This window comes from Bubalus bubalis, chromosome 6 (genome assembly GCF_019923935.1).
Source record: "Bubalus bubalis isolate 160015118507 breed Murrah chromosome 6, NDDB_SH_1, whole genome shotgun sequence".
Lineage (NCBI taxonomy): Eukaryota > Metazoa > Chordata > Mammalia > Artiodactyla > Bovidae > Bubalus > Bubalus bubalis.
This window is the reverse complement of record NC_059162.1, coordinates 113,095,790-113,123,678: the sequence shown is the minus strand read 5'-3', so window position 1 is coordinate 113,123,678 and position 27,889 is coordinate 113,095,790. Positions and strand designations below refer to the sequence as shown.

The 27,889-nt window shown below is 49.6% G+C and overlaps 1 protein-coding gene across 1 annotated transcript in view; it reads left to right on the top strand.

Moving 5' to 3' along the window:
- Window positions 1–27,889, top strand: part of MROH2A (maestro heat like repeat family member 2A) — a 56,915-nt gene that overhangs the window by 15,703 nt on the left and 13,323 nt on the right. The window contains 17 exon segments of the mRNA XM_025289191.3: window positions 2,258–2,334; window positions 3,319–3,438; window positions 3,713–3,823; window positions 6,462–6,606; window positions 8,046–8,086; window positions 8,631–8,772; window positions 9,241–9,293; window positions 9,652–9,759; window positions 15,930–16,049; window positions 16,212–16,334; window positions 17,451–17,603; window positions 20,021–20,143; window positions 21,345–21,424; window positions 22,709–22,817; window positions 23,543–23,638; window positions 25,986–26,090; window positions 27,742–27,865. Coding sequence (XP_025144976.3) covers window positions 2,258–2,334; window positions 3,319–3,438; window positions 3,713–3,823; window positions 6,462–6,606; window positions 8,046–8,086; window positions 8,631–8,772; window positions 9,241–9,293; window positions 9,652–9,759; window positions 15,930–16,049; window positions 16,212–16,334; window positions 17,451–17,603; window positions 20,021–20,143; window positions 21,345–21,424; window positions 22,709–22,817; window positions 23,543–23,638; window positions 25,986–26,090; window positions 27,742–27,865 — 1,830 coding nt within the window.

Sequence of the window (27,889 nt, the reverse complement as noted above, 5' to 3'; positions counted from 1 at the left end):
CTTTTCAGGTGAGTCTGCTCTTTGAATCAGGTGGCCAAAGTATTGGAGTTTCAGCTTCAACATCAGTCCTTCCAATGAACACCCAGGACTGATCTCCTTTAGAATGGACTGGTTGGATCTCCTTGCAGTCCAAGGGACTCTCAAGAGTCTTCTCCAACACTACAGTTCAAAAGCATCAATTCTTCGGCACTCAGCTTTCTTCACAGTCCAACTCTCACAACCATACATGACCACTGGAAAAACCATAGCCTTGACGAGACGGACCTTTATTGACAAAGTAATGTCTCTGCTTCTGAATATGCTGTCTAGGTTGGTCATAACTTCCCCTCCAAGGAGTAAGTGTCTTTTAATTTCATGGCTGCAGTCACCATCTGCAGTGATTTTGGAGCCCCCAAAAATAAAGTCAACCACTGTTTCCCCATCTATTTCCCATGAAGTGTTGGGACCGGATACCATGATCTTGTTTTCTGAATATTGAGCTTTAAGCCAACTTTTTCACTCTCCTCTTTCACTTTCATCAAGAGGCTTTTTAATTCTTCTTCAGTTTCTGCCATAATGTTGGTGCCATTTGCATATCTGAGGTTATTGATATTTCTCCCGATAATCTTGATTCCAGCTTGTGCTTCTTCCAGCCCAGTGTTTCTCATGATGTACTCTGCATATAAGTTAAATACACAGGGTGACAATATATAGCATTAACTTACTCCTTTTCCTATTTGGAACCAGTCTGTTGTTCCATGTCAAATTATAACTATTGCTTCCTGACCTGCATACAGGTTTCTCAAGAGGCAGGTCAGGTGGTCTGGTATTCCCATCTCTTTCAGAATTTTCCACAGTTTATTGTGATCCACACAGTCAAAGGCTTTGGCATAGTCAATAAAGCAGAAATAGATGGTTTTCTGGAACTCTCTTGCTTTTTCGATTACCCATCGGATGTTGGCAATTTGATCTCTGGTTCCTCTGCCTTTTCTAAAACCAGCTTGAATATCTGAAAGTTCACTGTTCACATATTGCTGAAGCCTGGCTTGGAGAATTTTGAGCATTACTTTACTAGCGTGTGAGATGAGTGCAATTGTGCAGTAGTTTGAGCATTCTTTGGCATTGCCTTTCTTTGGGATTGGAATGAAAACTGACCTTTTCCAGTCCTGTGGCCACTGCTGAGTTTTCCAAATTTGCTGGCATATTGAGTGCAGCACTTTCAAAGCGTCATCTTCCAGGATTTGAAATAGCTCAACTGGAATTCCATCACTTCAACCTCCATGATCTCGGTTATGTGAAAGAAATCTAGGTGCTCATTTACGCATAAATGAGTTTAGAAGGATACACCTAAACTGTGAAGACTGGTTGTCTTTTATTTTAATTTCTCAGTGAACACAGACTTTTTTTTATAATCAGAAAAAAAGGTTTCCATTTTAGAGATGAAAAACTCTTAAGTGTAACATCGTCCCTTGGTGCCTGAATTCCTGCCATCTTCCACCCCGACCTCCTTTCCTCTTATTCCTCCTCCTGCAGTGATGCCTAGTAACACCTAGACTTGAGTGTAGCAACACCCTGAGTGCCTGACTGTGGTTCTGTTCAGGCCAACCTCTAAAGAGCCTTCTCCAGGCTCTTTCTCACCTCCCTGATCTTCCCCATCAGCCTTCCCTCCAGCACACACACAGCACTCTTGCACACCAGGCCCCATGTGTTTTAACTTGTGTCACTGCTCACAGAGATTTGGTGAGGGACATGCTCTCAGTGTCCACCTTTTACAGGGAAGGAAGCTGAGGCTCAGAGGGGCTGAGTAAGTCCCCGAGGTCACACAGCTGGGATGCGGTGGGGCCAGAGACTGAGCGTAGCAGCCTGGCCCCAGAGCCCCGGCCTCCGCAGCTGGGCGCCATGGTCTCCGTGTGTCCACTGTGTGTCTGGCCCCGTGTGTCCCGCTGAGGGAACCACCGAGCTCTTAGGAGGAGACCCTGCCCTCAAGGAGAGTCCACTAGTTTCCAAAGAAACCCACGCAATGCAAAGGCCAAGAGAGTGAGGCATGAAGATGACGGCCCCTGGGCTGGGGGGCGGGCACTGAGAGCACCGGGTGGCTTCTGAGGGTAGCGGCCCTGAGCTTGTGGGGGTCAGAGGCTCTCAGGAGGCATGGCATGGACGAGTCCCCGGACCCCTGTCTCCCATGGAAGGTGGCAGGTGAGGCCTCACCACTTCTGGGTATCTCCTCAGAGCCCAGCCCTGAGGCCTGTGGACCTCCAGGTGGGTTTCTGTCTTTCAGAGCCCAAAATGAACATCAGGACCATCTACCTGGCCATCCGCGTGGTCAAGAACACACTCTCCGACACCCGGTCCAAGGTAACAGAGTGGAGAGACCCAGAAAGGGGGTGTGTGCTGGGCCTCTGCGGGGCAAGTGGAGGGAAGTCAGGGCGCCTTCTTCATCAGCTGCAGCCTGCTTGCCCACCCCTCCCCTCCAGCTCTGTGTGTGGAAGTGGGGCTGCCTTGTCAAGGAAGGCCCTTTGATCGAAAACCTACCTTCCCAGCCAGTCCTGAGTGGGGCTAGAGAAGAAAGTCTCCTCGAAGCTGTGGCCCCTCCTCCGAGACCGTCCCTGTCACCAAGAACCTGGAGTTTTCCTGTAAAGGGGCTCCGACACCACCCTGGACAGAGGAGAGGCCAAACACACCCAGCATCAGCCCAAGCTGCTTGGCTAGCTAGGTGTTTTGTAAGATCATTGCCACATTTGAGAAAAGCAACTCTGCAAATAAAGGTTAAAAAAAAACCCACCATCTTGGCCACTGCAGCCTCGGCCCCCTGGAGTAAAGCTTGGCTTCTGGACATGGCCCCAGTGGCTGACCCCTCATGTCCCGGGGGTGCAGTTCAGGACGGTGAGGGTTTGCACAAACGAGGAAGGCAACAGGGGCACTCGGTCTAGAGCCTGAGGCAGAGCTGTCTTCAATGCCTGGAGGATGGCAGGGGTAGAGGGAAAAGGCTTGTTCTGTGTCGTCCCCATGTATGAGCCCTGGGGAGCCTGGGAGAAGAATCAGGTGGTTCTCACTAGGGCTTCTTGAGGATGGAGCAACTCTACAGAGAAAGCACTGTGCTCCTGTCTCTGAGGGACTTAGATGAGGCTCCTGGGTAGGGCTGCTCCTGAGCGGAGTCCCCTGGATAAGGCAGGCGGAGTCACCTGGATGAGGTGGTGGACAGAGTGGGCAGCAGCCAGGTAGCCCCGGAGACCCCTTCCAGACCACCGCACCCTCAGATCCTGGCTGTCTCGTGTCACGGGGTTGGGTGCAGGAGGCGGAACCTCTAGCGCCCAGCACATCTGTGCTCTGTCCTCTCAGGTGAGGATGGCCATTCTCCGCATCATTGGGCAGCTGGCCCTGTCCGGCTTCCAGGACAGGATCAAAGGTTGGGGCCTGAAGTACGTGTCTGTGCAGCTGACCTTGTCCACCTACAAACTGGTGAGTGACGGTGGAGCAGCCGGGCTTTGGAAATGGTTTCCACTGCACTGAGGAAAGAGCACTGCTCGAGGAACCTGCATGCGTGTACATGCACACAGACACACACAGTAAGCTGCCAGGGGTCTAGAAAATAGTGAAACATGTGCACAGCTCTGGGCATCTGGCAGACTCAGTGTCTGGGTGTCAAGCCTCTTGCAGGAGAGGAAACCACAGCTGAGACCATGGCAAGCCCCTGCCGGCCCACAAGCAGGCACTCCTTGGTTCTGTCTTCCAGACCAACCGCAGGGACAACTTTTACCAGAGGGACCTAGAGGAGAAGATGGTCCACAAGGTCACCATGGACACCGTGAGGATCATAACGTCTTCTGTCAGTGGGATGACCAATGTGAGTTGGCACACTGGGCTGCACACTGGGGCTGATGGCTCAGGTCTGTGCCGTGCTCGGCTGCGAGGGGACGATAGCACAGGCCCAGAATTGTGCACTGTTGCTTCTCCCATTCCCACTACTTGGGAGGATGGCGGGCCCCAGATCTTCCAATTACCTGAGCTTGTTTTTCAAGATTCAGTTCCTTGGGCCCTTATTACCTTCACCAGGGCAGTGCTTGGCACACAGTAGGCCTAATACATATCACTTGACTTATTGCTTGAAATGCAACCATTACCTTCAAGCCCCTCACTCCAGGCATGTGCGTGTGTGTGCACATGCGCGCATGTATTCAGTCACTCAGTTATGTCTGATTGATTGTGGCCCCATGGACTGTAGCCCACCGGGCTCCTCTGCCCATAGAATTTTCCAGGCAAGAATACTGGAGTGGGGTGCCATTTCCTACTCCAGAAGATCTTTCTGACCCAAAGATCAAACCTATGTCTTCTGCATTGGCAGGCAGATTCTTCACCACGAGGGCCACTTGGGAATCCCATGCATATGCATGCAAGTGTGTATATGTGTGAGTGTGCAAATAAATGATTCTAAGGATTATATTTCACAAACATTCATGAGTTCCAACTATGTGTAAGTCATCAGGGCATACACAGGAAGGCTCAGTATGACCCCCAAGTTGTTCACAGGCTTTAGGGGAAACAAATGTGTCAATTTTTAATTGCATTACAATGTGACATAGCAATAAGATAGGAAAAGTTTACCATGACTGCATATGGAGGGAATCATTGTCTATTAATTGAGGCCATGGGCCAGATGCTCCCCATCCAGTGGCAGCTTCTCTTAATTACAGAAATAATAGTTATAGTAATAATAATGGTTACAATTCATTGATCACACGTGGCAGGTACTGCACTAGATGTGTAACATCTAGAGTCTTATTTAATTATCCCAACCACCCTGTAAGATAAGGTCTGTTGTTATTATTACCTAACTTTTATAAATGAGGAAACTGAGGCTCAGAGGGACTCATTAATTTGCTCAAGGAGTCTAAGCTGGTAAAGAGTGGAGCCAGGATAAAAATGCTCTTTCCTGTTCATTATGCTGCATCCCTGGGGGAGCCCAGTAGCCAGGGATTCTAGTCCTGATCGCTAGAACACATCAAGCAACTTCACTTGTTAGTAGCACAGGAGCTCACCCCAAACTCCTAGGGGTGGGAGTGGGGCTAAAGGGAATCAGGGTCACTGGGGGTGTTCAGTGATCATCTGGTGAGATGGGAGATGGCAGGGTGAAGTTGGAAGGCTAGAGTCATGGCTCTAAGAATCTGTAGAGAAATAGAACTAGTAGGAGATATGTGTGTGTGTGTGTGTATCTCAAAAATATCAATAAATTCAGATATGCAGATGACACCACCCTTATGGCAGAAAGCAAAGAGGAACTAAAGAGCCTCTTGATGAAGGTGCAAGAAGAAAATGAAAAGGCTGCCTTAAAACTGAACATTTAGAAAATGAAGATCATGGCAACCGGTCCCATCACTTCACAGCAAGTAGATGGGGAAACAATGGACACAGTGACAGATTTTATTTTCTTGGGCTCCAAAATCACTACAGATGGTGACTGCAGCCATGAAATTAAAAGATTCTTGCTCCTTGGAAGAAAAGCTATGACAGACCTAGACAGCATATTAAAAAGCTGAGACATTACTTTACAGACAAAGATCTGTATAGTCAAAGCTATGGTTTTTCCAGGAGTCATGTACAAATGAGATAGTTGGACCATAAAAAAGAGGGAGTGCCAAAGAACTGATGCTTTACAATTGTGGTGTTGGAGAAGACTCTGGAGAGTCCCTTGGACAGCAAGAAGGTCAAAACAGTCAATGCAAAAGGAAATCAACTCTGAATATTCATTGGAAGGAATGATGGTGAAGTTGAAGATCCAGTACTTTGGCCACCTGATGGGAAGAGCCGACTCATTGGAAAAGACCCTGGTGCTGGGAAAGATTGAAGGCAGGAGGAGAAGGAGACAACAGAGGATGAGATGGTTGGATGGCATCACCGACTCTGTGGACATGAGTTTGAGCAAGCTCCAGGAGATGGTGAAGGACAGGGAGGCCTGCCGTACTGCAGTCCATGGGGTCGCAAAGAGTCGGACATGACTGAGCGACAGAACAACAACATATATATCGTGCAGCTGTGAAGGCTGGCAAGTCTGAAATTTAGGGGGTACGCCGGCAGGCTGAAGACTCATGCAGTAGCTGAGGCTGCAACCTTGAGGCAAGCTCTCTTCTTCCTCAGGGAAACCTGTTTTTTACCCTCAACTGATTTGATGAAGTCCACTCACAGTATCCAGAGTAACCTCCTATACAGATTATGGACTTTCATCAGATTGCATCAGAATACCTTAACTGCCACACCTAGATTAGTGCCTGATTGAATAACTGTGCGTTCACTGCAGAGTTGACACATAGAAACTGATCATCACAATTGGCAAGCACGGCGAGGTTGTCTGCCCAGTGTGCCTCTCTAGGGGATTGGGGGTTAGAGGGAGGGCTGGTCAGAGAGGATGTGCTGGATGCGGGGTGGAGGAGCCCAGCGGGCACAGCATCGCAGGCTGATCCCAGCGCCCCCTTCCTGCCCGCCCCCAGGAATTTTGGGTGAGGCTCCTGTGCTACATCATGGAGACGGACTACACGGAGGCTTTGACCCCCATCTGCATCAGCCTCACCAACCTGGCCGAACGCCAGCTGCATGCCACGGACGAGGAGGCCAATGCAAGCAAGAGCAGGCATGGTGGGCAGCCCCCCTGCGCCAGCTGGAGGGACTGGGCAGGTGGGCTGCCCCATGACTCGGACTGTTCCCCCTTCTCCAGGAAGCACCTTGGAGCCCAGAGAGCCAGGCCTTCCCAAAGAGGCTGCCCTTGCTGAAATCTGAGGAGGTTAAAATCGTACACTCTTCCTCTGGCAGCCCATTCCTCTCATCCCCACCTCCCCCAACCCTGGCCCAGACCTCAGGGCAGGGGTCCTGGCTCAGGCTTCCCCCAGGTGTGAGCTCTCTGGCCCCCAAGAGCCCACTGGAAGGACTGTATATCCCATCCGAGTCCTCTGGAATCACCCCCACCAGGCCCTCCCACTCGCCCCTGATGACCCTCAAGAAAGGGACGAGACCAACCTACTTACGGGGGACCCTGCCGTCCAAGGGGGCTGCTGTCATGGTCCTGGGGCTTTGAGGATGGATGTGGCTGGTGACAGGAGGTGACTGCGAGCCTCACAGGACCCAGCGATGGTGAAGGGCAGAGCCTGCTCTGAGCATCCGGCTAGACCACCCCCTGGTCTGCCTCCTGCCCCAACCCTGAGTCTGGGGCTGGCTCCCTCCTGGGTGCCTCCCCTCCCTGCAGCTTCTCAGCAGGCCTGCCCCTCCCTCTTCTGCTGGTCCAAATGCTGAGTTCCTGCTACTCCTGGGCTCACAGCCTCCTAAAGCCTTCAGAGGGAGGGGAGGGGAGCGGGCGGGTGTCTAGTCACTGTTGGCTCAACAAGGCCGAGACTCACAGTAGGAGAGAAACATTCTCACACTGGCCTGGTGTGCACTCCCAAGCGGGCACGTCCTGAAAAGAGCACAGTATATTAATGCATATATAAGGAATTTAGAAAGATGGTAATGATGACCCTATATGTGAGACAGCAAAAGAGACACAGATGTAAAGAACAGACTTTTGGACTCTGTGGGAGAAGGTGAGGGTGGGATGATTTGAGAGAATAGCATTGAAACATGTATATTACCATATGTAAAACAGATTGCCAGTCCAGGTTCGATGCATGAGACAGGGTGCTTAGGGCCAGTGCATTGGGATGACCCTGAGGGATGGGATGGGGAGGGAGGTGAGAGGGAGGGTCAGGATGGGGACACATGTCCACCCATTGCTGATTCATGTCAATGTATGGCAAAACCCACCACAATATTGTGAAGTAATTAGCCTCCAATTGAAATAAATAAATAAATTGAAAAAAAAAAAAAAAAGAAGAGCATCTTCTCAGCCCCAGCCTGTAGCACCAGGCTCCTTCTTCCCAGGATGGCCAGTTGTAATGATGTTCTTTGTGGAAAAGCCCCTGTCCTGACCCCTCCTGCATTCTGCAGGGCGCTGGGATGCTGTTGGGGCAGCACCTTGCAGGGAGAAGCTCTCCCGGGGCACAGGAGCGGGGCAGCCTCAGTATCCTGTATCTTTCTCTCCCCAGTGGACCTGCCCGCGCCACAGAAGCTGCTGGCCCGTCTCCTGGTGAGTGGCTCATGGGGCCGTGCACTGGCCTGGCCCCCCGCTGTGTCCTGCGGCGCCCCTCCCATGAGCTCCTAATCCCCAGGGCCTCCAGGGGGAGCAGGGAGCTGGATGCTTGGCAGGACAGAGCTTTCCAGGCTCCTGTGTCCCTCTGGGGAGATGCGGCAAGGGCAGCAGGCTCCCAGATTTCTCTGCTGGCCCTTTGAATGGCCCCAAGCATCCGCAGGACACTGTCAGCAGCCTGCCCTTCCCTGGGGGTCAGCTCTGCCCTGCACCCATGCATCCTCCTCCTTGTGTTGACCCTGCTCCGAGGTCCATGGAACCCTGGGTGGGGAGGGAGCCTGCGCTGTCGTGTCTCCTTTCCTCCCTTCAGCATCCTCTGCAGGGATTCTCTGATCCTGGGAATCCTCGGAGCTCTGCTTGAAAGGCCCCATCCTGTCCAACTCTCCCTTTATGGGCTCGGGCAGCGAGGCCCCAGGTTGGGGTGCACGGGGCCTGGGGCTGCCCAGCCCAGGAGAGGCCCCACTGGAGTCTTGGTGTTCCCCAGGTACTGATGTCATCCCCCTACAAGGGGGAGGGCCGCGGGATCGCCATGCTCAACCTTCTGAAGACCCTGAGCCAGAGCATCGCCCCCTCCATGGCCGATATGTGGGAGCTGGAGATCCCGCTGCTGGTCAAGTACCTGGAAGGTGAGATGTCCGGGGTGCATGTGCAAGCTACCTGCTAAGTGTACATACCGGGTATAGTCATGTGGCCTGGGCAAAGGAGCCTGTGGTGCTTGTGTGAGTCACCCCCTGCCTTCAGGGTACCCACTGGGTGCTAGTCCTGTGGCCTGAGCAAAGGAGCTCAGATGCACGTGTGATCTCCTCACACACACCCTTAGTGTACACGCAATGTACTAACCACCTGGTCTGAGCAAAGGAGCGGGGTGTGTGAGCCACCCCCAAGCAGTGTACATGCCGTGTACAAGTCACGTGGCCTGAGCCAAGGCGCCCAGGCTCCAGGTGGCCGGCACAGCCTACTCTGGTCCTTGGGAGGGTGGGGAGGGAAGTGCAGCGTGTGGGGAGCCCGTCCACGGAGGACCCCAGCTGCTGCATTTAGGAGGTGGCATGGAGGAGCAGCAGGGGAGAGGACCACGGGTGGCCTTCTCTCTGCAGAACACACTGAGTTTACATGGAACCAGAAGACGTGGGAGGACAAACTGATTCAGGTAGAGGCGATCCCGCTGCCTGAGGCCGGGGTGGGGGGCAGTGGGGGCAGCTCTCGGTGGGTTTCGCATCTGGGGAGTTTAGGAGCCCCTAGGGAACACGTTCCCCTCCTGCCAGAAGATTGGGGAGCACAAGCAGCTACAGCAGGAGACCCCACCCTGGAAACCAAGAGCCCCGGAGGCGGCCCAGGGGACCCCCTCTCAGCAGCCCCCAAGCCCACACAGCACTAGCGCTGGGTCGGGGCTGAAAGGGCGAAGCCATCTAGAGACCAGGGAAGGCGCTAGAGAGGGAAAGTCACTGCTCAAGGTCACACAGCCCTCTGGAGCACTGCACACCTGTGCCTTCTTCCCCCACCCCCAGTTTCTGAGAAACTCCCTCAAGAAGACTCGGGGTTCCAACTGGAGCCTGCGTCTGAGCAAAGAGCTGAACAACCAGATCGAGAGCTTCGACAGCCCCTCCCTGGAGAAGGTTGGTTCCCAGAGGGAGGGCTGTTCAGACAGGGAGGGGACTCCGGGACAGCGCCTGTGAGACCAGGTACGCCTGAGGGTGTCCACAGCACCCCAGGAGGGGAGACGGCTGGCTGCCCTAGGCCCAAGGCCTCTGGTGTTTTGCTCTGTCTTGTTTTTCCCTCAAGAACCTGCTTTGTTGGAGCTGGGGGGCATTTCCCCTCCAGTCACCCGCTTCCCCATTCCTCTCACCTCGCCCCCCACCTGCAGCGTTACCCCTGCAGAGTCCATGGCAAGGAATGAGATGTCTGAACGTGTTTTGGTAAATAGTGCAAAGGGTGAAGGTGACGCTGAACCACAGGATGCCAAAGGGGGAGGACAAGGCCTGGAGGGGGATATAGAGCTGGGGCTTGGTGGTGGACCTCCACCTTTGGCAGACAGGGGTGGAAGAACAGAACACCTTCTCTCAGACCTGCTGCACACCCACCCCCATCCCTCCCCACACACCAGTTTCTCCTCCCTGTCTCATCCAGCTGTTGGCTCATGACCACCGCATGTGTGTATTTCATTGTTAAGGGGTCTTAACAAAACTATAAACATTGCTGACAATCAGAGAAGGTCTTCACCAATGGAAAGCATTTCATGTTCACAGATTGGAGGACAATATATTTAAGATGGCGACACTTGCCAGTTTATCTATAGATTCAACACGCCCCCACTATAATCCCAGCGGCTTCCCGCCCCCACCCCCGGAGACTGACAAGGCGATCCTAAAATTCCTGTGAAAAGATAAGGGGCACAGAATAGCCAACACCGTTATGATATAAAAACGAACAAAGTTGGAAGACTTGGATTTTGCAATTTCAAGACTTCTTGCATAATTACAGTAAACAAAACAGGGTGATCCTGGCATCAGGACAGGTAACAGGTTGATGGAATCGAATCGAGGGTCTGGAAATAGACCTCACATTCACTGTCAATTGATTTTCAACAAGAGTGCCAAGACAATTCAGTGGGGAAGGAGGAGTAGTCCCTGCAACAAATGATGCTGGGAAGACTGCATAGCTACTTAATAAAAGAAAAGCTGCATTCATAAAAGAATGAAGTTGGGCCCCTTCCTCATACCATACACAAAAATTAACTCAAAATGGACCATATATGTAAATATAAAAGGTAAAACATAGAATTCTTAGAATGAAACATAAATCTTCATGATCTTGGCTTGAGCAAAGTCTTCTGAGAAATAACACCCAAAAGCACAAGTGATGAAAGAAAAAATAGATAAATTGGACATCATCAAAGCTAAAAAGTTTTGTGCTGAAAATGGTACCGTCAAGAAAGTGAAAAATCAACCCACCGAATGAGAGAAAATATTTGCAAATCTAGTCCCTGAGAAGGGACTTGTGTCTAGAATATATAAATAACTCTTATAACTCAATAATACAATGACAAATAAGCCAATTTAAAAATGGGTGAAGGAAAGATATACAAATGGCAAGTAATCACATGAAAAAATTTTCAAGATCATTGACATTCAGTTCACTTCAGTTCAGTCACTCAGTTGTGTCCGACTCTTTGCGACCCCATGAATCGCAGCACGCCAGGCCTCCCTGTCTATCACCAACTCCTGGAGTTCACTCAAACTCACATCCATTGAGTCCGTGATGCCATCCAGCCATCTCATCCTCTGTCATCCCCTTCTCCTCCTGCCCCCAATCCCTCCCAGCATCAGAGTCTTTTCCAATGAGTCAACTCTTCGCATGAGCTGGCCAAAGTACTGGAGTTTCAGCTTTAGCATCAGTCCTTCCAAAGAACACCCAGGACTGATCTCCTTTAGAATGGACTGGTTGGATCTCCTTGCAGTCCAAGGGACTCTCAAGAGTCTTCTCCAACACCACAGTTCAAAAGCATCAATTCTCCGGTGCTCAGCTTTCTTCACAGTCCAACTCTCACATCCATACATGACCACTGGAAAAACCATAGCCTTGACGAGACGGACCTCTGTTGGCAAAGTAATGTCTCTGCTTTTGAATATGCTATCTAGGTTGGTCATAACTTTCCTTCCAAGGAGTAAGCATCTTTTAATTTCATGGCTGCAACCACCATCTACAGTGATTTTGGAGCCCCAAAAAATAAAGTCTGACACTGTTTCCACTCTTTCCCCATTTATTTCCCATGAAGTGATGGGACCAGATGCCATGATCTTTGTTTTCTGAATATTGAGCTTTAAGCCAACTTTTTCACTCTCCTCTTTCACTTTCATCAAGAGGCTTTTTAGTTTCTCTTCACTTTCTGCCATAAGGGTGGTGTCATCTGCATATCTGAGGTTATTGATATTTCTCCTGGCAATCTTGATTCCAGCTTGTGCTTCTTCCAGCCCAGCGTTTCTCATGATGTACTCTGCATATAAGTTAAATACACAGGGTGACAATATACAGCCTTGATGTACTCCTTTTCCTATTTGGAACCAGTCTGTTGTTCCATATCCAGTTCTAACTGTTGCTTCCTGACCTGCATATAGATTTCTCAAGAGGCAGGTCAGGTGGTCTGGGATTCCCATCTCTTTCAGAATTTTCCACAGTTTATTGTGATCCACACAGTCAAAGGCTTTGGCATAGTCAATAAAGCAGAAGTAGATGTTTTTCTGGAACTCTCTTGCTTTTTCCATGATCCAGCGGATATTGGCAATTTGATCTCTGGTTCCTCTGCCTTTTCTAAAACCAGCTTGAATATCTGAAAGTTCACTGTTCACATATTGCTGAAGCCTGGCTTGGAGAATTTTGAGCATCACTTTACTAGCATGTGAGATGAGTGCAACTGTGCAGTAGTTTGAGCATTCTTGGGTATTGCCTTTCTTTGGGATTGGAATGAAAACTGCCCTTTTCCAGTCCTGTGGCCACTGCTGAGTTTTCCAAATTTGCTGGCATATTAAGTGCAGCACTTTCACAGCATCATCTTTCAGGATTTGAAATAGTTCCACTGGAATTTCATCACCTCCTCTAGCTCTGTTCGTAGTGATGCTTTCTAAGGCCCACTTGAGTTCACATTCCAGGATGTCTAAGGAAATGAAATCAAAACCGCAAGACATTACTCCACACTCACAAGGATGGCTGAAATCAAAAACACAGATAATAACAAATATTGACAAGAGTATGGAAAAATTGGGACTCTGATATATTGCTGGTATAAATACAAAATGGTACAGTGTTTTTGAAAAACAGTTTGGCATTTCCTTGAAATGGTTAAATCTGGAGCTACCTATGACCTGGCAATTATGCTCTTAATTATATATGCCCAGAAGAAATGAAAACATATGTCCACACAAGAGCTTGTGCGTAAATATTCAGAGCAACATCATTCAGATAGCCAAAAAGTGGAAAAAACTCAAGTGTTCATCAGTCGATGAAAGAGTAAACAAAATGTGCTATATCCATATAACAGAGTATTATTCAGCCATGAAAAAAAATGAATTACTTACATCTGCTACAGAAAGGATGATCTTTGAAAGCATTACACTAAGTGCAAGAAGCCAGATACAAAGGCCCACGAATGATATGGTTCTACTTATTTGAAATATCCAGAACAGGCAAATCTAATGAGACAGAAAATTAGATGGGTGGTTGTCATGGACGAGGGGAATGTGGGGTGATTGGCAATGTGTACAGGCTATGGTTTTTCCAGTGGTCATGTATGGATGTGAGAGTTGGACTGTGAAGAAAGCTGAGCGCCGAAGAATTGATGCTTTTGAACTGTGGTGTTGGAAAAGAGTCTTCAAAGTCCCTTGGACTGCAAGGAGATCCAACCAGTCCGTTCTAAAGGAGATCAGTCCTGGGTGTTCATTGGAAGGACTGATGCTAAAACTGAAACTCCAGTACTTTGGCCACCTCATGAGAAGAGTGGATTCATTGGAAAGACTCTGATGCTGGGAGGGATTGGGGGCAGGAGGAGAAGGGGACGACAGAGGATGAGATGGCTGAATGGCATCACCAACTCGACGGAGGTTGAGTCTAAGTGAACTCCGGGAGTTGGTGATGGACAGGGAGGCTTGGCGTGCTGCGATTCATGGGGTCGCAAAGAGTCGGACATGACTGAGTGACTGAACTGAACTGAACTGAAAGATGTTTAAGAAGAATTTTTAGAGAAGTCAACTGAAGTTTTCATTTGTTCATATATGTACCCTTCATAATAGCATATGTAAAATATACACAGCAATGTCTATCTTCTGTAGCTATATGCTATAGATTTATGGGTACAAGATCTTATCAGATGTCAGCTCAGGGCCAGATGCCCATTTGAAAGAAACTTGTATATAGTATTTAATAAGCCAATGCATATAATTCAACCTTATTACAATAACTCACCTAGCTTAAAGGAAAGTAAACAAATAAATAGGGTTTCATTGGCTCAGGTAGCTTAAAAAGTCACGACTGAATACAGTGGCTTAAGGAATTTCATCAGGACTCTCCCAGACTCTTCATCACTCAGACAGGCATCTTCTGGGGGTAGGGGGAGCAAGGCTGCTGAAGCCTCCAGATTTGTAATTCCGGTAGATAGTCATTCTTTCCCCAAAAGTAACAGGCAAAACTATCATCTCTCCTATAAACAAACAAAACAAAAATATGGCATAATGAAAAGAGACCCTATTCAAAGCAGCAACACAATGTAAAATATGTAACCAAATAAAAATAGTGAGTATATGAAATATGTGGAACCAAGGTGGAGAACCCCAAATTACAAGAAGGGGCAGAAAGGCTGAAAGAAAGCCTGACCAAACACACTCTCTGCTTCTTGGATGGGAAGGCTCAGTGTTGCTCAGGTGTCCTTTTTTTCTCAAGTTAATCTGCAATACAGGGACTTCTCTGGTGTCCACTGTTAGGACTCCGTGCTTCCACTGCAGCGGGCAAGGGTTTGATCCCTCGTCAGGGAGCTAAGATCCTGCACAGCAAGTGATGCGGCCAAAAAAAAAAAAAAAAATCTGCAATGCAATTTACTTCTAATTTTCCCAAAAGGGAAATTTGTGGAAATCTGAGTTTTATTTGACAATATCATTTCCATGTTTGCCCTAATGAAAAAAATGTAAGAGAATAATAGCTAAGAGCATATTTTTTAAAAAGCTCATTAGAGAAGTATTTGTTCTCCCAGAACAAAGATGTAAGTGAATGAAATGAAATACAACCATGGAGTGACAGGAAGAATATACTGATGAATATTTTTATAGTCTTAACATGGAATAGAACAGACCTTCATATGCATAAAAAGAATCTTTTAGAAAGACAAAGGAAAAGAAAGAGACTGTACTCTGTGAAAATGAAAATTGTCTGCATGACCAAATGAAATCACTATGAATAAAATCAAAAGAGAAATGAGACACTGGGGAAATATGGACAACAAGAGTGATCACTTAAGAAGTGAGCCTCAGGCAATGCTTGGTTTTATTCTTTGCTTTAAGATTTTTTTTTTTAATGTGGACCATTTTTTTAGAAGTCTTTTTTGAATTTGTGATGGTATTGTTTCTGTATTATGTTTTGGCTTTTTGACTGCTTGATTTTAAACCCCGGTTCTACTACTTCCTGCTAATCTTCTTGTCTCAAAATACGCATTTGCCTTTCAGAGTTGTTGTACAGATTAAGTGAGATAATATATGTGTGTTCTCGTTATTTTTTCCCAAATGTACACACAACATTCTTGTAAACAAAAAATAAGTGAAGTAATCCAACAATGGGGAAAGAATAGAGGCAGAAATACCAAAATTGGATCATGAGAAGATGCAAAGATAACTAACCAAGATGCAAACATTTCACCTCTCGTGGATGATACCCTAAGGCAGAGAGAAGGCAGGAGGATAAGTGCTCCTAGGTTTGTTGGTGGGAGTGTAGATTGATTCAGTTTATATAGGAGAGAAACTTGGCCCCCACTCTTGCTAATATGCCTGCCCTGCTACAGCCTAACCTCTCAGATTAGCCTGGATCAAATCAGATCAGTCTCTCAGTCGTGTCCGACTCTTTGCGACCCCATGAATTGCAGCACGCCAGGCCTCCCTGTCCATCACCAACTCCCTGGATACTTGTTTTTAAAAATATACAAAAGGCATATTTTTAAATCTGGAGGAACAAGTAGGGACCTGCCCTTGGCAGTGACCCCAGAGGGCCCGGTTGGAGGCTTGAGGCTCCTCTGTCCCTTCCGCCTCGCCAGGGCTTTCTGTACCGGGCCTTGGGCTTCACCCTGTCCACGGGCCTGGAGGCCGACAAGGTGGAGGTGCTGCTGCTGGAGCTGCTGTACAAGACAGACTACAGCAACGACTTCGACCGGGAGGTGAGGGTGCCCCGTGGTCCCCTCCGGGCCTTGGGAGGATGTGCTGTGTGCGTGCCTGTGTGTGTGTGTGTGCCTGTGTGGTTATCCGTGTGTGTGGGGGGCAGCGGACGGAGTGTTCCCCAGCACCCCCGCCCTCAGCCTGCCCGATGGATCTCCCTGCAGGGCGTGATCCTGTGCTTTGGCCTGTGTGCCCGGGGCCAGGCGAAGACGGTGCTGGGCGTGCTCCATGACTTTGAAGAGAGGATCCAGGAGTCGGAGCAGTCCTGGCAGATTGGCGCCTGGCGGGTGAGGCACCCTTGCTCCATCGTCAGCTCTCTGGAGGCCTCTTAGAATGCTGCTCTCAGCACCCAACCAAGGCTCTTCAGTTCAGTTCAGTTTAGTTCAGTCGCTCAGTCATGTCCAGTTCTTTGCGACCCATGAACCACTGCACGCCAGGCCTCCCTGTCCATCACCAACTCCCAGAGTTTACTCAAACTCATGTCCATTGAGTCGGTGATGCCATCCAACCATCTCATCCTCTGTCGTCCCCTTCTCCTCCTGCCCTCAATCTTTCCCAGCATCAGGGTCTTTTCAGATGAGTCAGCTCTTCGCATCAGGTGGCCAAAGTACTGGAGTTTCAGCTTCAACATCAGTCCTTCTGATGAATATTCAGGACTGATCTCCTTTAGGGTGCACTGGTTGGCTCTCCCTGCCGTCTTACTGAATCTCAATAAGAAACTCCCCTCTGTGTCTCCTTCACCAAAGTGGAGTGGGGAATTGGACCGAGGCAGCCAAGGGCTGGTCTCTGGAGGCTGTCCATTCCATCTGCAGGGCACAGTGCCCCGGGCTGGCTGAGCCCCCAGGGGGCCACCAGCTGAGTCACTGATGCCTCAGGTTTTGGCCTTGACCTTGGACCCTTGCCCTGGGGATCTGCTAGTTTAGAGAGAGAGAATTGGGAGTGTCCCAGCTTCTCCACAAAGTGGTGCCTGAGACCTGGATTTCTATTCAAAGCCTGGAGAATGTGGGCTCCCCTGCCCCTCCTTCCATGGTGGGTTGGGTGGCCTCCAACACCTCCTCCTAGAAGAGCTAGGCTGAGGCTCTCTGTTCCCAGTGAATCACCAGTGACTCAGGAGCTCCTGGCCCAGAGCAGGTGCTCAGTAGGTGAAGGCATGAAGGCGGGCATAGCTGCCTCTGGTTGGGGTGTCTGCACAAAACCCCTGCAACTGGGCGGGCAGTCATGGCCAAGTCTGACTTGCTCACCACACTACAGCCAGGGCATAGCGTATAGCAGGAGCTCAATAAAGGTGTGCCCAATGATTGAATACATGACTGAGCACTTCAGGTGCCCAGGAGACACCTGAAGGAATAGATCCCCTCCCCAATGGCCACAGTGGTTTCTTCCCCTTCTCGCTGGCCTCACAGAAGGACCATCCCTGGAGGCGGGAGACAGTGAAGGGCGCACTCATGGTGATGTACAGCTGCGTGGCCTCGCACTGCCACCCGCAGATGCTTCTCATCCACGTGGACAACCCCATCACCACCAAGATCATCCACCACTACTCCAGCAGCTGCCAGGTAACCCCGGGATCCCACCAACATGCCTGCCCTGGTGATGCCCTCCTTAAGCCCCAGGCTGGGGCGGGGGGAGAGCCACCCTGCATCATTATCTGGGCACTGCCAGCCCCACCCAGGAGATTCAAGTCCTGGAGTCCTGTCGGTCACTCAGCATTTAGGAAAATCATTGCCCCAATCTCTGCTGTTCTCTGCTGCAGGGGCGGGGGGAGTGTGGGGTGTCAGCGGTGGGGAGCAGCCCTTCCCCCATTACTGAGTAAGGGTGATTGTGGGTTGCTGAAGTCATAGGACAAGCCCTTGCCCAGCCCCTTGCACATGCCTTCTCTCACCTCTGCCCCTATCCTGACATCTGACCCCAAGCCCTTTCATAAGGGTCAAGAAAGGGGCTGTCTTCAGAGAGGCAAAGGGACTGGCTGCTTTCTTGGAAAGGCAAGGAGGAGAAAATCATGGAATAAAGGAGAAATGACTTTATTATTACTGTTTTGAAAACTGTGGTGAAGTACAAGACGTGAAACTTGTCATCATAACCACTTTTAAGCATGCAGTTCATTGGTTCAGTTCAGTTACTCAGTCGTGTCCAACTCTTTGCGACACCATGGACTGCAGCACACCAGGCCTCCCTGTCCATCACCAACTTCCGGAGTTTACACAAACTCATGTCCATTGAGTCGGTGATGCCATACAGCCATCTCATCCTCTGTCGTCCCCTTCTCCTCCTGCCTTCAATCTTTCCCAGCCTCAGAGTCTTTTCCAATGATCAGTTCTCCACTTCATGTGGCCAAAGTATTAGAGTTTCAGCTTCAGCATCAGTCCTCCCAATGAATAGTCAGGACTGATTTCCTTTAAGATGGACTGATTGGATCTCCTTGAAGTCCAAGGGACTCTCAAGAGTCTTCTCCAAAAGCATCCATTTTTTGGCACTCAGCTTTCTTTACAGTTCAACTCTCACATCCATTCATGGCTACTGGAAAAACCATAGCCTTGACTAGACAGACCCTTTGTTGGCAAAGTAATGTCTCTGCTTTTCAATATGCTGTCTAGTTTGGTCATAACTTTCCTTCCAAGGAACAAGTGTCTTTTAATTTCATGGCTGCAGTCACCATCTACAGTGATTTTGAAGCCCCCCCAAAATAAAGTCTGTCACTGTTTCCACTGTTTCCCTATCTATTTGCCATAAAGTGATGAGACCAGATGCCATAATCTTAGTTTTCTGAATGTTGAGCTTTAACGTACTTTTTTCACTCTCCTCTTTCACGTTCATCAAGAGGCTCTTTAGTTCTTCTTCGCTTTCTGCCGAGGGTGGTGTCATCTGCTTTTCTTAGGTTATTGATATTTCTCCCGGCAATCTTGATTCTAGCTTGTGCTTCATCCAGCCCAGCGTTTCTCATGATGTACTCTGCATATAAGTTAAATACACAGGGTGACAATATACAGCCTTGACGTACTCCTTTTCCTACGTGGAACCAGTCTGTTGTTCCATGTCCAGTTCTAACGGTTGCTTCCTGACCTGCATACAGGTTTCTCAAGAGGCAGGTCAGGTGGTCTGGGTTTCCCATCTCTTTCAGAATTTTCCAGTTTCTTGTGATCCACACAGTCAAAGGCTTTGGCATAGTCAATAAAGCAGAAGTAGATGTTTTTCTGGAACTCTCTTGCTTTTAGATGATCAAATGGATGTTGGCAATTTGATGTCTGACTCCTCTGCCTTTTCTAAATCCAGCTTGAACATCTGGAAGTTCACGGTTCACATACTGTTGAAGCCTGGCTTGGAGAATTTTGAGCATTACTAGTGTGGCATTAAGTGCATTCAAACTGTTGAGCATCCATTGCCATCATTCGTCTCCAGACCTTCATCTGCCTAAACTGAGACTCTGTCCCCACTAGCATCAACTCCCCAGTCCCCCTCCCCTAGCTCCTGGCATCTACCCTTCTACTTCCTGTCTCTATGATGGTGACGCTCCAGGCATCTCATATAATCTGAAATCACAGTGCTTGTCCTTTTGAGACTGGCTGATCTCATTTCGCATGATGTCTTGTGCATGCCTTAAAAGCAAAACTGATTTGACCTCCATAACTTGCTCTGCCCCTACAGTGATGCACAGGCTCAGATCCTCTGGTCAGTGAAGGTGCCCCTGACTGGCATTGCTGTACTTGGGCTCAGGATGGAGGGGTTTTAGGATGCAGCACCTTCTGGGGGGCCACTGGGGGGCTGTGCCCTGTCCAGCGCCTGGCCAATGTCCCCGCCAGGTTGCTGAAGGGCAGAATGGGGCAGCCGTCTCTCAGCGTGCCCCTGATACTGATACTTTCTCAGCAGGGGAGAGGGTGTTCTATGTGGCCCCAGGGTCCGGGAGCAGGGTCTCGGTCTTGGGGTCTTTGGGGCTCACCCACAACAAGGTCCTCCCTGGCCCTCATCATGGTCACAGGACATCTGCCTCAAACTGGCCTTCATGAAGAGCGTGGTGCAGGTCACGGATGCCATCAAGAGCATCAAGGACCTGGAAGACTTCCAATTTGCCCAAAAGGCGACTCTGACCGGCATTATCATGGTAAGCCATCTGGGGGGCTTCCTCCATCCTGGGCAGTTTGGGAGATCTCACTCTGCTGACCTGAGGCCATCTGAAGCCCAAGGGGTGACAGGGGTCTCTGAGGCACCACCTGTCTCTCTCAGTTTGGCTTTGACCTGACTGTAGGTGTTCTTCGTGTGACATTCTTATATCTGATAAAGGTTTTCATGGCCAGGAAACATTCTAGAAGCTGGGGCTGAAGACCCCTGCCCTCAAGCCTGGTAATGCCCCCGAGGTGTCTGGTTCAGGGTTGGGAGACAAGCCCCATGGGTCAGCCCTAGCTAACCCAATGTTTCTCCATAGTCAGGACCAAGAGGTTGGGCTCTGCCGTAGGCAGGACTTACAGCTACTTTTGCCCAGAACTTTGTTAAGACCTAGAAAGTACCAGCTGTCCAAAGGCAAGAGGCAGTGACAGGGGCTGCTGAGGCTGTGGGTCAGCCCCTGTCCCTCATCCCCAGACCTCTCCACTCCCTGCAATGGAAACCCTGGCCCCTGGACACCCTCTGGCTGCACTGGCAGCAGCCTGGAGGGAAGGGAGATGTAGATGGAACAGGAAGCCCTGAGAAAGAATCCGACATTCATTAGGCTCCCGCTCGGGGTCGAGAGCGACACGCATGTAATTTCACACCAGCCTGGCACAGCCCTGTGGACCAGGCCCCAAGTCCTCATGTCACACCTGAGCAAGGGCCCAGGATGAGGAAGTGATTTGCCCAAGGACACACAGTAAGTGGCAGAAATGAGCTAGAGGCACCAGCCCATCTTAGCTCCACTCCTCTCCTGAGGTTTTGCTGCTTCCCCTGGGCTTCCCTCATAGCTCAGCTGGTAAGGAATCTGCCTGCAAAGCGGGAAATCTGAGTCGATCCCTGGGTTGGGAAGATCCCCTGATGAAGGGAAAGGCTACCCACTCCAGTATCCTGGCCTGAAGAATTCCAGGGACTGTATAGTCCTTGGATCGCAAAGAGTTGGACACGACTGAGCAACTTCGCCTAAAACGTCAAAAGCCAACTGATCATGAAAAGAACGAAGTGCATGCGGTATCGGAGCCCATCGCACAACGTCAGGCCCTCCTGGCTGTAACCCAGGGAGTGCCCCTGCCATCGTGGTCACTGTGCACCCGAGCCCCTCCCTGGCCATCGTGGGACTCCGGCTGGCCTGGCGGCTCACTGTCCTGCCGTCCCGGCAGGCGATCATCAAAGCAGAACCGACTGACAGCCTGGTTTCTCCCGTGCGGACCATGGCCATGGATGCCCTCTCATACTTGAGGTGAGCCGGGCCCTGACCAGGCCCCAAGTGCCATCCTGGGCTGGAGAGGAGGTCTGAGGCCCCCTCTCAGAGCTTCTGGGGAGGTTGCACCTCCTTCGGGGCTTGCCTGATAGCTCAGACAGTAAAGAATCTGCCTGCAATCAGAAGACATGGGTTCGATCCCTTGGTCGGGAAGACCCCCTGGAGATGGGAATGGCAACCCACTCCAGATTCTTGCTTGCAGAACTCCATGGACGGGCTATAGTCCATGGTGTCAAAAAGAGTCGGATACGAACACTTTCACTTTAAACAAAATTACTGGATTTGGGTAGGAGCAGAAGGGTCCTAGAAAGGTGAAATACAGGATCCCTTTGGAAGGCAGGAGTTTGAAGTTTAAGAAGGAGGTGGCTCTCCCTTCTGAAGGCAAAACAGAGCCAATGAGGAACTTGTAACAATTCTGATACCCTGCCCCACCAAAGACTTAAATAAGGATCCCTGGAGCTGGGCATGGCCCCTGGGGCCCTTAGAAAGCTCTCCTGTGATTCTAGTATGCAACTAGGCTTGAGATCCACCTATGAAGGGGACAGAAAGAGAATCAGCTGGCATGCATCACGCAACTAGCTACTACCACCAAAGGTTTATTAAAACACAGATGGCCTCCAATCCAGAAGTTTTTTGTTTTTTTTTTTTTTAATTTTTTTTTTAATGTGGACCATTTAAAAAAAAGTTTTATTGAATTTGTTACAGTATTGCCTCTGTTTTATGTTTTGGCTTTTTGGCCACAGGACATGTGGGATCGAACCTGCACCTCTGGCACTGTATGGCAAAGCATTAACCACTGGACTGCCAGGGAAGTTCTCCACTACAGAGTTTTTGATTCAGCAGCTCTGAGGTGGAGACGTAGAGTTTGCATTTTCTAATAAACTCCAAGGGGATGCTGCTGCTGCTCCTGGTCCAGGTATTACAGTTGAAAACTCCTGGGCCAGGACCAACCAGAAGCAAAGTCTGTGGATGCGGTCAGGGAGGACCAATGGAATGTTTCTGAACAGGAGAGAGAGACTCAGAGCAGACAGTGATAGGAGAGGCGGCTGTGGACACCTGAGTCTCCCCTTCAGTCACAGACAGACAGTGGACACCAGTGGGTGGAGCCAGGGCCCTTGTGGGGGGACAGACACCTGAACCCCCAAACAGAGAAGCTGGCCCCTTCCTCATTCTGTGATATGGCTCCTCCCACCACCCCCCAGACCGGGCAGAGCAGGGTCTCAGTTCCCCACTGATCACTCCTCTTATCACTTCTTTCTCTAGCAAACTGAAGCCTTTCTACTCCACAGAGGAAAGCAGTGAGCTGATGGATATTAGTATACACTCTGTAATTTCTCTCCAACCCCCAGGAGAGAGCAATGAGTCCATTAAGGTAGGTCCCTCCTGGCCACCTCATTTTCTGGGTCAGTACTTGGAAGTTGATGTTAACTTCCAAGTTAACAGTGCTGGGAGCCCACCGTCCTGGACCATCTGGGAGTGGTCGGGGCAGCAAAGTACAGCAGCCTCTGTCAGTAAATGTAAGGTGATACTGGCTGCTGTAACATATGCACTCTGAAACCTTCATGGTTTAACATGATTGTTTTTCTCACTCAAATGATGTCCAGTTGGCGGCAGAGGTGGACAGGGGGCTGCTTCCTGCAGTTGTTCAGGAATGTGGACTGACAGAGGCCCCATGGCTCCTCAGGGGGGCAGACCCAGGTCCAGAGAGAGTCTGGAGGATTTATGAGCCATTTGGCCCTCCTTATTGGCCAGAACTTGGTCACATGGCTCCACCTAGCTGCAAGGAATCCTGGGAAATGTAGTCCCTGACTGGATGACTGTTTCCCAACAGTCATCTGTGCCTCCAGGTCCTGGCCCTGGATGCCAGGGGTCAGGAGAGCTGGGCTCTAGGAGTCCAGTTTCCTGCTTTGCAAAATGGGTTCCTCTTGAGGTTGTCTTATATGTCACATAAGGAGCATAAAGAACTCAGTCTGAGCAGAAGTCAAAAGGAAGTTATCAGACCATCTCACAATATTTGACCCTGGCGTGGGCCACCCAGAGTCCTGGCAGGTGGCTGTTCCCCCACTGCTGCCGAGCTCTCCCTTCTCTTGGCCATAGACCCTGTATACGAACGCCTTGCATGCCCTGGAGCAGCTGATGGAGGGCCTCATGCAGAGACACCTAGACCCCAAGGGGCTTCAGGAGATGGTGCATGTGAGTTGCCTGGAGGAGGGCCAGGAGCTGGCGGTGGCCCAGAATGCTGGTCCAAGGGCCAGACTCTCAGTGGGAAACAGGCGTGCGTTAAGAATTGATTTGGTAATTTTCTTTAGACAAAGCTTCAAGCTGGCTGAAAAGTTGCAAGGACCAGTACAAATATGCCTTTCACCCAGATCCACAATTCTTAATATTTGGTGACATTTCAATATCACAAAATGTTCTTAAAAGTTGAAGTTAAATTCTTAAAAGCTGAAAAGTTGCAAGAACAGTACAAAGAACTCCTGCATGCCTTTCACCCAGATCCACAACACAATTCTTAATATTTTGTGACATGTTCTTTTTCCCCCTTTTTTTTTCCTCTTTACATTACATACACACACACACACACACACACACCCCTTTTGAATCATGGAGAGTTAGCTCTATACATCAACAACAAGAATCTTCTCTTATATAACAATATACTGTTCAAAATCACGGAATTTAACACTGATACCAGCTGTAGTCAATCAATTTTCCATATTCATGTTTCACAAATTGCCCAATAATGACTTTCATAGTTATTTCCTCCCAGAACCAGGATCTAATCTGGATTATGAATTGCATTTAACTGTCTTATCTCTCTTGTCTCCCTCCTTCAATTTGGAACAATTTATGAGTCTTTGTCTTTCATAATCTTGGTATTTTTGAATATAGTATTGCTAGTGCAGTCCATGGGGTCGCTAAGAGTCGGACACGACTGAGCGACTTCGCTTTCACTTTTCACTTTCAGGCATTGGAGAAGGAAATGGCAACCCACTCCAGTGTTCTTGCCTGGAGAATCCCAGGGACGGGGGAGCCTGGTGGGCTGCCGTCTGTGGGGTCACACAGAGTCAGACATGACTGAAGCGACGCAGCAGCAGCAGCAGCAGCAGGGCTTTTTTAAAACTTGGATTGTTTGCTTTCTTATTATTGATTTTTTGGACGTTGTATATATTCTAGAAGCAAATCCTTTATCAGATATGTGATTTGCAAATATTTTCTCCTGGTCTGTGACTTGTCTTTTCATTAATTTCACAGATTCTTTTGAAGAGAAAAAGTTTTTAACCTTGATGAAGTCTAATTTATTATTTTTTCTTTTATGTATTGTGTTTTTGGTATCATGACTAAGAAATCTTTACTAACCAAGGTCACAAAGATTTTCTCCTAGATTTTCTTCTAGAACTTGACAGTTTTAGGTTTTACATTGAAGTCTATGATGTATTTTGAGCTCAGTTTTCAAATATGGATCAAAGTTTAATTTATTTAAATTTTTTTGCACATGGTTAACCAATTGTTTCAGCACCTTTGATGGATAGACTATCTTTTCTCCACTGAATAACATTTGCATCTTTGTCAGAAATCAATTGACCGCGTATGTGTGGGTCTATTTCTAGATACCTGTTCTGCTCTACTGATGTTTTTGCCCTTCTTTACACCACTGCCATCCTGTCTTCATTATAACCCTGTCAACATTTTAGTAAGTCTTGAAATCAGGACCAGATAGTATAAGTCCACTGACTTTGTTCTTTGAAGCTATACCCCACAAATATCGATATGTTCTGTTCTAATTTTAGTTCCAAGATGCATTTTCATTTCTCTTTTGACTTCTTTGACCCATGGGTCATCAAGAAATTTCCAAATATTTGAGAGTTTTCCAGAGACCTTTTTGGTTTTGATTCTAGTTTAACTCCACTGTAGTCTGAGGACATACTTTGTATAATTCAAAGCTTTTTAAATCCATCGAGACTTAATTTGTTGCCCACGTATGATCTATCTTGGCAAACGTTCTGCGTGTGCTTGGGAAGTGTTCTGCTGCACTGAATGATATGTTCCCAAATATCACTTAAGCCAGGTATGGTTGGAAGTGTTGTCCAAGTTTTCTATATCCTTCCTGCTTTTGTCTTCTCTGTCATCAGTTACAGAGATGGAGGTCGGAAATCTCTGTCACTGTGGATTTGTCCGCTTCTCCTTTCAGTTCTATCAGTTTTTGCTCCCTGTTTTGCTAAGCTGTGTTGTTAGGTGCAGGGGCTCGCAGGTGCTGGAGTGCAGGATGGACTGAGCTAGTGGCGTTTTCCCCTACAGGCCAACACTCGCAACAAAGCCAAACTCATCAGCCAAGCGCCAGCTTGCTGAGGATGTTGGCCTTGTTCTCTGTTTGCTGGTGGCCTCATCTCCCTAGTGTCAGGGGCGGGGGAACCTGGGAACCTCCCAGAGCTTTAAAAATCAGACTCTGAGTGGGAGAGAGGAGGAGAGCAGCAGCTGGCCAGGAAAGGCTGGCCTCAGGATTTTGAAGTCCCCTCTGTGTTCTGGGCTATCCCCATAGCTCCTGGAGAAGTGGATCTTGTCGGAGAAAGAATGGGAGCGGGAAAAAGCAGTGAACCTCCATCTCCATCTCATGAAAATCTATGTCCAAAGCGTCGGCGTCTGCGTGAGTCCCAGAGACCCGCCCCCCACCCCCACAGCCTGCCCCACTGACACCCACAGGGAAAAGCCAGTCTCTATCCCAGGAGAGGAAACGCTTCTGAAATCCAGTTCTGCCCCTGGAGAGACCCTTGGGAAGAGGCTGCGTCACTGGGGAATGTCGAAGGTGACCCAGAGGGAGCTGGCCCTGGGCCTCTGGGGTGGTGAGAGAGGATGGGCAGGGCGTAGTATGGATCCGGGTTTCGAGGGGCCCGAGGTTCACACAGGGTGAGGGCCCTCTTTAAGAGAATGGGGCACATGATTATGAATACCACATTGATTAGGAAAGTATTTACTTAGAATGAGAAAATGAATCCCTACAAAATGACAAATTTTACAAAGCTTAACAAATACCATCGACATCGCAAAATCTAGAAAAGCAATGAGGCTTTTTGGTGATGGAGCCTCTGACACGGCTCCACAAGACCTCTCTTCCTTCCTTTGTTGGCCTCCTACTCCTTGACTGTCTGGTCTTCAGGGATGGCCTTGGGAGGAGGACAATGGGGTCTTGGGGCCGGTGCATGGTGAGGACAAGGTGGAGCAGGACCCCAGTCCTGAAGCACCGTCCAGGTGGGACCCAGGCCCAGCCAAGCGAACCCATGGCCAAGACTAGCATTAAGTAACTAGGTGCTGCACAGAGTGCTTCACCAGGACTCTCTGTCATGAGTCTCAAGTGTGGTTAGAAAAGACTTTCCAGACGCACAGCGTTTCAGAAGGGAGTGAGTTTATTAAGAATGAAAAGCAGAGATAATGTGGGCCCTGCAAGCGCAATGGGCCGACGTCCTGACAGACCGAGGAGACTCAACACTTTTCCTGGATTAGTAGTCAATTTTTATAGCCTCAAGACAAAGAAAATCCCTGCAGGAAGGTTGGCATTAGGGCGCTATAGAGTGACTACCAGGGTGGGCATCTTTGCCTAATTTGGGGTCAGGAAGCCTGCTGGTGGTGATAACGGGAACTTTGGCAACGATTGCAAAGGGGCTTAGTCAGTTTCAGAGGTAGCCTTGGTTCAGAGCTCTGCTGCTGTGGCCTTGGTCCAAGGCTTGCCCTTGTGGCTTTGGAGCAGGACTCCGCAGTCATCATCTCTGAGTAGCAGACAGGACCAAGAGGGCCTGAGGCTAAGGCCCTCCCCAGGTCTCACAGCTAGGGAGTAGGGAAGCCCAGACTTGAAGGCAGGGCTCGGTTATAGCAACAAGGCAGGCACCAGACCTAGCACCTGGGCCTGGGTCACGGGGCGACATCCTAGCTGCTCAGCCTCCCGGGCCCAAGCTGGGGGGCCTGGGGATGGAAGCTCAGCCTCCCGGGCCCAAGCTGGGGGGCCTGGGGATGGAAGCTCAGCCTCCCGGGCCCAAGCTGGGGGGCCTGGGGATGGAAGCTCAGCCTCCCGGGCCCAAGCTGGGGGGCCTGGGGATGGAAGCTCAGCCTCCCGGGCCCAAGCTGGGGGCCCTGGGGATGGAAGCTCGGGCTCGGGCAGATGGTAGCATCCTCTCCCTTCCCAAATAGGGGTGCTTTCAGAGCAGGGATCACTCTCTTTGGCCCCTGGTTGCACTGCCCTTGGGCATCACCAGGTGAGCTTGGCCAGACAGAGGATGTGAACTCTGAGGTCTCCCGTCCCTCAGATCCCACTGAAGCTGGGGCAGTTTGGCAGCCTGGTGGGACTCATTGCACCAGGCACCTGCGACTCGCACAGAAAAACCCGCCTGTCCTCCATGGATGTCCTGGCCAGCCTGCTGGATCTTCACGGTACAGAAAGGGTGGTGTGGGTGG